The sequence below is a fragment of the Gouania willdenowi genome, chromosome 11 (assembly GCF_900634775.1).
Source record: "Gouania willdenowi chromosome 11, fGouWil2.1, whole genome shotgun sequence".
NCBI lineage: Eukaryota > Metazoa > Chordata > Actinopteri > Blenniiformes > Gobiesocidae > Gouania > Gouania willdenowi.
In genome coordinates, this window is record NC_041054.1 from 16206046 (window position 1) to 16218777 (window position 12732).

The following is a 12732-nucleotide window of genomic DNA, read 5'->3' on the forward strand; positions in this document are numbered from 1 at the left end:
TTTTTTTTTTTTTTTTTGCAATCACAGAAAATCAGAGGCTTTACAAATTGTCTCACTGCAGTTCGTGTATCTAAACCATAGTCGTCCTGAAAACTTCCTCTACTTCTTGTTGGTAAAAAGTTTATTCAAAGCAAAAATAATTAGGCTTTACACGATCAATGAGTTTAAAAAAATGATCACCGATCAGATCATATACATTCAGGTTGTTTTTTTTAGTTACCAACCGAATTCCTTCGGTACTACCTCATACAGATTCACGGAAAATCAAACGGTACCATGTTTCGGTACCGAAACGCAGCCTTGTGACTGTGACGGAGTGGAAGAGTTGAATAATTTCCATGCAGTTCTTCAACATAACATTTGTTGTCAGAATGTGTTTGTGTGGGTGGGTGCGTGGCCCTTCATCAGCGAATGAATGTGCTGGTCGCTCGACCTGTTTGTGGAGTGACGGAAAGTGTGAGACCGAAGCAGATCGATTATAAGCTGTATGCTGTTTTTGAGTGACTGGCTAAATAAATGTTGGATCTGTTGAATTAAACCAGAGTCACTCATGGACTGCTGTAAAGCGAGGGAGTTAACACTGAAGCTGTGGAGGCGGACCACACTGGAACTACGTGAATCCTCCTCCATTAGCATTAGGAGCAAACGCAAAACCTGCTGTTGCTTATAGTCCGTAATTAAGTATAATTATTTAATTTATCAACACTGAATAGATGCATGTACAATACAGAAAACAGTTTGATGGCATTATCATCAAATGTGAACGGTTGCAGTGGCTGCAAGTTAAAATAAAAAAGAACCAAACACAACAATAACTTCAGCTTTTCTAAGTGCTAGTGATTGGATTGGATACACTCTCTTACTGATTTGAGTATTTAGAAGTTAAACAAACAATATTTCTAAACTTTAAAAAGTTTAAAATCTGATGAGAAATGGATGCTGCAGGTAAGAGACTTTACCGATGTTGCAAATGATCATTTCTAATATTATTTTTACTCTGGTTTTAATATATTGAACATTTTACTCCTTGAAAAAAACAGTTCAATATTTAATGGAGATGATACGGTGAACAGTTTGAGTCTTTCAGAGCCTACGGTGTGTGTACATATATTACATAAAGTATTATATGTATTTTTACAGTATTGATGTGATGTAGCAGGATAATAATAATAAATAAAAGCATGTTTGATAATGTTCTCATTAAAGATACTCATGTTCAAAAGTGGTAAGAAATGTAGTTTTTTTCTAGTCCCACTTGTATTATTTAATAGTGGAGTAAAAGTAAAAAGTGTCCCTCAAATATAATACTCTAGTAAAGTACAGATACTAGGGCTGGGTATCGCCACGTCCCTCGCGATACAATACTGTCACCATTAATGCTGAACGATTAACCTTAATCGCATCGATAAGGTTTTCACTACTGCGATAACCTAACCTCAGATGCTGAGGTTTTTTCTTCCGTCTACGATAAACAATGCAATGGGCGCATCTACAGAAAGTTTCATCACGACAATGACGTCATTGATCAGATCAGCGAATAAAGACATTACAGCTTATCAAGTTTATAATTATTACAGAATTCAGCAGCACGTGTCCTGACGAAAACCAGGAGGCGGGAACACATTATATCCATTTAAAAGTCGATGCATTGGCTCATCGTGTGTTTCACAATCAATTTTAAGGTTCTCTTACTGATTTTTTTAGTGTCTTAATGGTCTTGGACTTTCTGATCTTTCAGAACTACTTTTAAACTACGAACATTCCCGGACCCTGAGGTCCTCCGGCACTGGCCTCTTAGTAATCCCTATAGTCAGGACACACACACACACACACGGTGAGGCTTCGTTCCAGTTTTACGGCCCCTGTCTGCAGAACAGTTTGCCGGAGCACCTCAGGGCTACAGAGAACGTTCATGTTTTTAAGAAAAGGCTCAAGACCCACCTTTTCAATTTAGCTTTTAACTAATTATTTATTCATTTTAGGATTGTTATCCTTCATGTTTTTATTGTTATCTTTTGTTTGTTTTTATAGTTTTCGGATTGTTCTTTAATGTTTTCATAGTTTTAGGATTGTTCTTTTTTTTTTAGGTTCATCTTCTAGGATTACTATCCCAGTGTTACTTCGGAGGGGGCCCTCTGCACAGGTCCTGTATATTGTGCATATATTAGCACTAAGTGAAGCTCCTTCCACCATATAGTTGTTTGCTGTCCACTGCGGAGTATCCACCTCCTCCACCCGCAGCAGGGCTGTCCTCCGTGCTGTGTTTGTAGCGTCTTTGTTGCTACGCTACTCACTTCCGGGTTCTGTACACTTGCGCAAAAGTTGCTTCTTGCATGGACTTTTCTTCTGAAATCAACAAACTTTTGCAAGAACACACACCTCGTCGCGAGTTTATGTCCTCATAACAAGTGATCAGACACGGGAGACGGACTGGTACTGATCGTTGTCTTTAGTTTGCTCTTTCACACGTTCACACACACGGCTGATGATGTCACATGTAACAACAGGGACAGCGTCTCTGAAGGTCCATTTATAGAAATGTTAACAAAGGCTAAATTAAAGCTTTACCGTTTAAATACATAACAAGTACAGCTGTACTTTTGGTTAATATGTTTTTTTTTTTACAGAAGAATTATTTGTTTTATGTCTGAATTAGCTTTGGATCAAGTTGTTCAAGTTCAAAAAGAGCACTGTAAATATTCTCAAATGGTTGTAGCCAAAATGTGTCACATGTTATAATAATAATAATTCATTAATTTCATATAGCGCTTTTGTATATATTATTTCCAGTGAAAACAGTCAATACCTGGTGGATTAAAAGAGAGCTGATATTACTGCAGGAAATTAAAGAGACAAAGATAATATAATAGATTAAAAGCAAACAAATCAATTTATTTTATTTAATTCCCTCACCCAATGAGAATCGGTGTGGAGTCGAATTGATAAGCAGTATCGATAATGGAATCAGAATCGCTAAATTCTTATCAATTCCCATCCCGAGTAGACAAATAGCTTTTGCTGTGCTCGGGGCTCTGTCTCAGCGCCCTGTGCCAAGGGTTTGTGTGTCTGTGTCCTGCACATTGTGATGTCTCCTTACCTAGATTCTCTGTACCCAGCCATATACCATTGTGTCTGTGGTGGACGGGGGGTGGATGTATTTTTAACTATGTAAAAGCATTTTGAGCTGCATTTTCTTTGTGTTTAAAATGCTTTTTATAAATCAAGATTGATTGATTGATTTAATTTTGTAAAATGCAAAATATCGGCCAATCTGATATAGCCGATCAGATCGGTGTAAAGCCTTAAAAAAAATTCTCTTATGCTTTGAAGTGAACCTGTGACTTAGTGACTATCTCTATGGCAAAGGAATCGGTGTTTTCAGACAACTGTTTACTCAGTCTTGAGTGTCAAGGTGAGTATCAAAAACAGTGGATTATTATTTCGTCACAATGTCATGAAACTTGGCCATGATATTTGTCGGAACAAGTTTGTCTTGTAGATCTCAGAAAGATGCGTTTTCAGTTTTGCAAGTACGTTTGCATACCATGTGCATGTTTGGACTGAATGCAACACCGCAGGGCTGATAGTCTAGTCTCAACCTGAGAAAACTTTTCCATCTTATTTACTATTTGTCCTTTTGTTTGTTGTCTCCCATATGGAGTTCTTCAGCTCTTTGACAAAACAGACTTTCGTCAACTATATTCTCTGTTATGATCTCTTAAAACCCATCCATCACGTGAAAAAAAAAAAAGAAGACATGTAGTTCCCCCCTCCCCAATAAAGCTTTTTATTCCCTCATCTGCACCTTGTGACACTGCAGCTCTGGCCTTTGCCACGACAATGACCCTTTTCCATCTAAACCGATCATTTACAAGGTGTTGTTTCATTAATGTTTAACGCACATTACATAAGAGTAAAGTTAAAACCGCAGCACTTCTAGGCTTACTGCGCACAGGGATCAGCGGTGTACGGTTCTCCGGTTAATCGCTCAGAGGAGGTAAGTAGGGCATGCGTTGCATATTCAAAGAGATGAGAGCAGCAGCGTGAAGATGACTGCAATATCTATGTATAACTTAATAGTTCTTTTTCTGTAAAATTTTAAGGGTTGACTATATATTTTTTTCTTCTTCTTTATACTATGTTTTCAAACTATATATATATATTTTTTCTTCTATAAGCAACTGTAATGGTTTTCCCATGGAGGGTAGAATGAAGGATAAGAAAGTGTTGTCAGTCAGAATCAGAAGTACTTTATTTATGCAAGGGGGAAATTACTGTTGAGTTACATAGGCTCAAGAAATATTACAAATAAAAATAATAAAGAAAGAAAGAGAAAGAAAAACATACATAATAAAGTAAAATACTGTTAATAATGATTAAATACAAGTGCACACATTACAGTAGAAAAAAAAAGATAAATAGTAATACAAATGTACAAATATAATACAGATTGCATTGACAATAAGGGAGAGATCTTGAGAGTTTTCTCTGTTCAAAGACCGATGCTCCACATCAGTGACGTACTGTGAGTACTAGGGTAGGGTAGGCAGGGCGTTGCAAATCGAGACCACCAATGCCAACACCAATCACAATTCCATATGTTTCTGCTGGCAAGTGTTAATTCAATTCAACTCAATTCAACTTTATTTGTATAGTGCAATTTACAACAAAGTCATCTCAATGCGCTTATCAAAATAAGAAAGAAAAAACCCAACAGATCCACATGAACAAGCATTTAGCCATCTAACAAAATCAAGATGGTAAAACACCATTAAAGAAACATAAACAATTATTCAATATAGCTTCCATACTCTCCCAACATGATGTATCTCATGACACGACAGCGCATCCGTTATTTGTGTTGGAAACACAGAAACACGGAGAAAATGACAACACAGAAACTCAAAAGAAAGTTTCTCCATCGTCTCTAGCGCTGTCATCCTTCCTGTAGTGTTATCCCGCCCACTAGCTAGAGAACTTGGCAGCAGCGGCCATGCTGTATCATTTCACTAATGCACTGTGAAGGTACGTATAGCATTTAGCATAGCGCGGTTACGTCCAAAGGCTGCGTAGAGAGCTGCCTTTTTACATAAATGGTTTTCATCTTTGGGAACTGACTGCGTATGCGCAAACACATAAAAACACACTATGGAAACAGAGGCACAGCAGCAATGTGCTTTTGGGAGGGGGTGTGTGGCCTCCTCCTGCCTTACAGCGGAGTGAGAGTGCAGCGTCTCTGCCGTACTAGGAAATAGCCATGTTTAGTCAGTTGGGCTATGAAAAGCACAAAATGCTGACACTTTCAAACTTATTGGTACTGTAGGCTATCGAAAATTGAAAAATAAATAATTTAAAATATTATAATTAAAACAAATAATCAAAATATCAATTCATCCTTGGGTAGGAACTGCCTACCTTGCCTACCCTGACTGCACGTCACTGCTCCATATGTATTAAATTTGTTCACAGGTGTAACATTGCAGAAGGCATCTGTAGTAAATTCCTCACTCGATTGTATTTTAGAAGTCTCACATGCTGAAGACGCCAGGCGTGCCATTGGCTGAGTAAGTGCAAACACCACAGCTTGATGAGCTAAATTAAGCCTCTAGTTTATCATCGGAGACCTTCTTCTCCAATGTATCATCTGTCCTTTTAGCCCGAGCTTCAGAGCTGTGAAGTAAGTGGGCCGCGCATGTGTTTGAGTCGGTTTGTTGTCCACAGCTAAGCCTTGTGTTTTGGTGCGTCTGGGGTATCGTAGCACGGAGCAGCACATTCTTTCCTGCTGATGACTCATGTCCTGACTGTAAGCGAGGCTTTGGGAAATTACAGAACATACACACACACACACACACAAGCATTCTGAACCACCTTTAGGGCTGACAGAAAATATAGCAATCAATGTCAATAGCACCCAAAGTTTACACAACTTTTAAATTCGTAAGTTAAGCCAAAGTTTTCCACTTCTCTAGCTTCTCTGTGTGTTACGTATCCATGGAAACGCACTTCACAAGCATGCCATGGGCATGAAATGTACACAACCAAGTCTGAACATGTCATTTTGTTCCTGGCTTGTCTGGTTAACCAAATCTATACTAAATACATGAGTGGAATCATGTTGTGCACATGACAAATATCACAGGTTTGACAATATTACCCAGTACTCCATGTAAAGTCCCACTTACCGCTTATTTATATATTTTCTGCACCGTTATCTTGACCAATATCTATTATTTTTGTCTGTCTTTGGCTGCTGTAATGTGAATTTCCCCACTGTGGGATAAAATAAAGTGTAATCTAATCTAATTTTTAACATATTTAGATACATAAAAAAATGGTGTATTTATGATTTAACCAGCACTAATAGTTATTCCCTTTATGGGCAAACACTTTTCTAAAGAGCAGCTCAATAAGAAACATATATTTAGTGTGTTTACTGTTTAACTGCTTGTGATAACCATCATATTTGGACTATTTGTGTTTTTTCTGCTCTAAAACACATCTACTTGTGAAATGTTGGATTTTTTTATTAGTCAGAACCAGTGAGTAAGTGATCCCGCCTCTGTTCCCCTCTGGCTTTGTGTGTCTGTTGTTCGCTGTGTTACAATACAAGCAATCATGTTGCAGCCGTGACGCTTGCTTGCTCTGTCCTTCCACCACAGTGCTGACGGTTGGTGTGGCCTTTCAAAGGTTGCAGTGATGCTTCAGGAGCTCGTGCTGTGATCTCTGCTGCTGAGGTTTCCACAGAAACAACAGAGGGAGGTTGAAAGCGTTGACGGCGCTGAAAGATGACATCGCTGTCACCGTCGAACAGCGACAGCAGCGTCTCCCCCAAACATGAGCGCAATCGGGTATGTTTACTTCTGCAGTGAATGGGGTTCAGATTCTATAATGGGTGATTGGTTTTGGAATTGTTGTGATTAAATGGTCTTTTATTTGGGTTTAAGAAACAAGGTAAACAACCTGATGAGTATGGAGTTTTTCTGCGTGCTAATTCTTTACCTGCACATTATTAAATGTATGTTTGTTTCCTTTAAAAACCAATAATATTGCATTTATTATATTAGCTCAGCAAATAAATATGTAATTGGTAAAGAAAATAAATTAAAATTAGTAGAGGTCGACCGATATTTCGGCCGGCCTGAGCACTTCTATTTTTTATTTAGCACTTTAGAGTAGCCTTAAAGGAAAAAAGAAAGAACATAAAAAAACATCTGTTTGAATGTATGAATTTACAACAAAAAAAAGTAATAATAGCATGTCCATGGGAGAGGTAGAAGTCAATAGGCTTACAAATAAAAAGCCGATATAATAGGATAAGGATATAATATATTAGTGCCTGATCAAATATCCTTCATAGGATAAGGATTTTTGTTTTACTTGGTTGTGTACGGGTATAATTAAAGTTCAATTCATGTTAAGAGTTATTTCGTATGAGTGTTTCAATTGTCCTTCATAATCAATGTGCTTTAAAAAAAAAAAAAAAGTATATTGACTTTAGATATTTTTTAAAATCAGTATTTGCATCGACCTTTGAAAATCCCATATCGGTCGACCTCTAAAAATTTGTATTTGTGTGTCAGTGTCATAATGTGAGAGTTATATTTTGTTATTTTACAGTATTTTGTTTTATACTGGTACTTACACAAGTTTTCTCAGTCCTCATAACTAATTAATTTATTTATATTAATTTCTCATACCTACTGCTGCTAACTGTTGTTCTGTTTGAGATCAAGCTTTTGCTAATATTTCACAAACGTTGCAAAATAAGTCAGAAAATGATTTGCGCTGATATTGTATTGCCATCCACCATCATATCGGAAGTAAAAAAAAAAAAAAAAGGCAAAACTTTTGCTCTGAGATGAATGAACTAGTCTCTCTCCACACAGATATTTCTAAAAAAAACATGTTTACTTAACAAAGGGATTGTTGCTGCAGTCACTTCAAAGTGTTCAAATATCTATTTCAAGTGTACATGTTTCCAGTTTGACGTTCCTCTTGTGTTGTCATGCTTCAGGACAGCTGGGAGATCGTGGAGGGGCTCAGGGGGGCTCCTGCCAACATGCAGGAGCCCGACAGACAAGAAGGCTTTCTGCTGAAGAGGAGGAAGTGGCCCATGAAGGGGTGGCACAAGGTGAGCACCTCAGACGTGCACCGAATGCAGAATGAACGATGAGACTTTTATGAATGCACTTACAGTATTATGTTTGTATCATTCAGTCAAGTTTAACTCTAGGGCACTTTTGTATTATTCAGAGATTGATGTGTTCCTGGTACTTTCTTTATTGTTACCCTTTATATTAAAGCCATTACTCTCCTGTAGTCTTCCACAAATGTTTGACTTCCTATTTTGAAACTTCCTAAGAAGTTTCAAGCATTTCCTCCTTATTCCCGTTTTAGCTCTTAGTGTTTCCCCTCTTTCTATTCTTTGTACCTCCAGCTGATTTCAACTGTATCCCTGACTCAACTCCCTCCCCCTCCTGTCTCGGAAAGTGTGCTCACTACTACTCACGCATACCTGGAAACTTTAGTCTCCTTGACAATTTAGTGTTTTTACCTATTACAATGTTTGCAAGTTGTGTCTTATTGTAGGGACTCAAAATTTCCCAAGTTCAGTTTCAAAGTTGACTCATTTCCATGTTGTTTCCGTTTTGTCATCTTTCCTTATTTAGATGAATTTTTTTGGCGATTAAACTGGTACCAAACATGCTAAATAGGGGTAATAGAAGCAACAACTGTGATTAATTTTACAATTAAATGCTTCTGATGAATTTTGGAAGCCAAAATCCTATATAAGACTATAGACTTGATATTGTCCTGAAACATGCATGTGAGCTATTAGTGTGTTATTGGGACCTGATTTTAAATACACTAATAATTTTTAAATTTTTTTTAAACTATTGAGGTTGCTTTTTCATTTCAGAACGTAAATTTTGCATTTTCCGTCCGTTGTCAGTGAGTATGTAAAATTGGAGTCCCTACCATTGCTTTGTCACTACTCTACGAGACCAGTGGTTCTCAAACTTTTTTGTTTCTCTATCCAAGTACCCCCTTTTGTCCGACTACAACATTTTGCTTAGAAAACCATTTAAAAACAATTATAGAGCATAATGAATCTGATTTTGTAAATAAGTGGAAAGAAACAGTATTTAATGCAGTGGTTCCCAACCGTTTTTTGGATTGTGACCCCATTTCGATATCAAGAATTTCTGCCGACCCCGAAGACATTTTTTTCTAGATTTAGTTTTTTGATCATGTTTGAGCTCAGATATTTATTTTTTTTACTGGATTTTAGTTGAACTATATTCAGAAAGTGAAAGTATGTGTGTTAATGCAAAAGAAAACAATAATAATTACAAAATTTCGAAAATCTATTTAAATTTTTCTGAAATTTCAGGCTACCTCATTTAAACTCCAGTTGACCCCACATGGGCTCCTGACCCCAAGGTTGAAAAACACTGATTTAGTGGCTCCTGTATAGTTTTTTTTCTATGGTTTTTATTATTACCAGTCATCTCGTGCCTGGTGTGGGACCGAGACTGAAACTTTATTTGTTAAATTTCCTCCCTCTCTTTCTCAAGTACCCTCTGTGGTGCCATCGCATACCACTAAGGGTACGTGTACCCCCATTTGAGAAACACTGTATTAGACTACCACTTACTACATGTATTTGGACGTGAATGCAAAGTGGACGATTTGAACCCAAATGCAGGACTCTGAAGCAGAGGCTTAAATTAGAACCATTTTAATCTCAATCAAGATTAAGTCAAATAGACAAAAAACCTAAGCTGCATAAAACAGTGTGTTGTTGGCCTGACACATGATTTAAACTAAGACTGACACTACAAATGCTTTAAGAGCAAAAAACTGACACAAAGAACTGACACAAAGAACACCCAAGCATTCCTTAAATAAGCAGAGGGTAATCAGTCAAACGTAAAACACTGGTGGAAACAGCTGAGGAAGAAGACAGCTAGTTAATGAGCACAGGTAGAATAAGAAAAGATACAAAGCGTATGTTGTAAATGTCATGCTAACGTACTACTTATACTAAGTCTGAAGTCAAAATGAGTATGTAGTACGTTCACATTAGATAGAGTATGCAAGAAATACCTGGATGTATACTATATCGGGACATTTTTATAAAGTATGCACGGTGGGCACACTAGTCATACTAAAACTCCCCATGATGCATTGTGAGCGGATTGTAAAATCATCCTGGGACCGGCTAAGCTAAAAATCAAACATCCCCTTTTCACAACAAGAGCATCTCTTCTTTTCTTACGTTAGTTTTGTGACACTTTTTTTTTAAATATGGCTCTTGTTTTGAAGTTAACCGGAAGTCTTGTCACTAGCACAATGGCAAGTCTCTGAAAATCTCCAAAATGTCGGCATGAAATGTGTTTTCTGCGAGTTTTATGGATCAAATGACCACATGGATATTCTACTTGGTCACTTTCTCACTTAAAATGTTTTCAGAACTTTCAAAGGTGGAGAATCAACGGAGATATTTAGCCTCAGTGTGCTTCAGGTTTTTGTCGTCGTAGGTTCGAAATGCATCTTGGGAAACATGGAAGTATACTTCACTAGGAACGCTCATCATACTAATCCTCCTAACCATACTTATAGTATAACGTAGACAGTGTATACTCATTGGGTTTGTAGTGCATAGTACGGAGTGTGGCATTTCGAACGCAGCCAAAGAGTGAACAAGCACACAGTGACAAATTAACACATTAATAGTGAAATAATGCTAAAGCCCTGCTGAAAGGAAAAAGTGATTTCTCTGTGTGTGTGTGTGTGTGTGTGTAAGCTGTTTGTCTCGATACCTTCTTTAGTTGTTATTCACTTGTTTGAATAACTGGTGGAAATTCTTCCTTCACAGAGGTACTTTGTCCTGGAGAAAGGCATCTTGAAGTACGCGAAGCGGAGCACTGATGTATGTATGGCCTCTAGAGTGTAATCTGTCTGCCTGCTCAGCTGCCCCACTTACACACACACAGAGGCATGTCCTAACAACAACCCGCCTGCTTCCTTACAGCTGAACAAGGGAAAGATCCACGGCTGCATCGATGTCGGCCTCTCTGTCATGTCCATCAAGAAGAAAGCCATGTGCATTGACCTCGACACAGAGGACAACATCTATCACCTAAAGGTGACTTACAGGATGCTGTGTAGCCTTTTAAAAATGGCTTATTGAAGAAAACACTATTGTTTAATCCACACATCGTCTGGTTGAATTGTTTTATTTTAGTTTTTTACAGTTTGGTAAACTAATAAGAACATATCCATCACTTCATGTTTTAACAGTTTTGTGTGAACTGATTTGAAATCTAATGAATAATCCTACAACTTCCAATGTTATAACTAAACTATTGATAAAGTAGCAGTTGGCCTACAGTAAATTAACAGTCACCCTCCAGCTGTTTACACACCAAAGTCTAGTAAACACGTGTCTATCTTTACGGCTACTCTATATTTGGGCTAACAACAAAAAGAACAAGTTGAACTGTGAAACACTGTTGACTTACATTTAGCCTCTAGATGTTCAGCTTACATTGAGTCATAGCTTCTCACGCTTTGCTTGAAAAATGCCCTTGTTTTAAAATAGACCAAGGTTCCTCCTGTTTAAGAGAAGTGTGAAAATGTCCCATTTCACACTTTTCTTTATCGTGTTTGCTGCACACAAAGGTGTTAGCAGTGTTTATACCCCCGTCTTGTCTTGACTCACAGCTGCTAATTTCACTTTGTTAACCCCAAGGTAAAATCTCCGGAGCAGTTTGATGAGTGGGTGTCGAAGCTGCGTCATCACCGTGTGTTCAGGCAGAATGAAATTTCCATGTACCCCCACGAGAGGCACCTATTCCACCCTCACGCCTCATCCTCTCCTACCCTTAATGAGTCCCTGAGAAAAGTAAGAGGTTTCTTACGCAGGATAAAGTAAACGTTGAAGTGTTGCTGCTGTTTAAACGTTGTGTAAACGTTCTTTTTTAGAGGAGTTCTCTTTCCAAGCAGACATCCCAGGCTAAGGTTAGCTCCTGGCTCCATTCCTCAGAGGACATGAATAAGTGCTGCAAAGGTTGGTTTAAAAACTCACTGACTCACAATTTGCCTCTTCAGTTGTTGCACTTTTTCTTACATGTTCAGTTTATCAACAGTGTTCTGTTGTTAAGCACCTCATGGTGGGCACACACATTAACCTTTTAATATTGAATTCCTTCTGTCAGACTTGGATGAATGTGAGTCATACTTACTAGAACTCAACTTGTTGCTGAGGAGCATGGAAGTCCTCCATCGCACATACTCGGCTCCCGCCATCAGCATGTTACAAGTAAGGAAAACCTTTGATAACAAATGAACCATCTCTAGCAATAGCAGCCCTCGGCCTAATTTTGAGCGGCCCCCATGTTAATCGCACATATCTCCAGAAATACACACAAAAAAGTTTCTAAATACATAGAAACTTACAGAAAAATATGCAAAATGATGACAAAAATAGACAAGACAACTGTAATAATCAAAATTACACCAAAAACATGCATTATGACTACAGAAATAGAAAAATATACAAAACAACAAAAATACACCAAATAAGAACAGAAATACACAAAATGACAAATTATCAAAAACCGCAACAAGAATACACGAACTTTTAGTTAATTTGTACATGTTTGTGTATGGTAAGTTTTTTGTATTTAACGAAATGTTTCCATGGGGAAAATTAGTTTTATTTTA

General features: G+C 37.7%; 1 protein-coding gene across 1 annotated transcript in view; it reads left to right on the forward strand.

Annotated features, from left to right (window-relative positions):
* Positions 1–12732, forward strand: part of LOC114472418 (oxysterol-binding protein-related protein 3-like) — a 31639-nt gene that overhangs the window by 6144 nt on the left and 12763 nt on the right. The window contains exons 2-8 of the mRNA XM_028461669.1: positions 6660–6848; positions 8015–8131; positions 10883–10936; positions 11039–11152; positions 11759–11911; positions 11992–12076; positions 12225–12328. Coding sequence (XP_028317470.1) covers positions 6786–6848; positions 8015–8131; positions 10883–10936; positions 11039–11152; positions 11759–11911; positions 11992–12076; positions 12225–12328 — 690 coding nt within the window. The 5' untranslated portion in view covers positions 6660–6785. The remainder of the gene's footprint in view (positions 1–6659; positions 6849–8014; positions 8132–10882; positions 10937–11038; positions 11153–11758; positions 11912–11991; positions 12077–12224; positions 12329–12732) is intronic.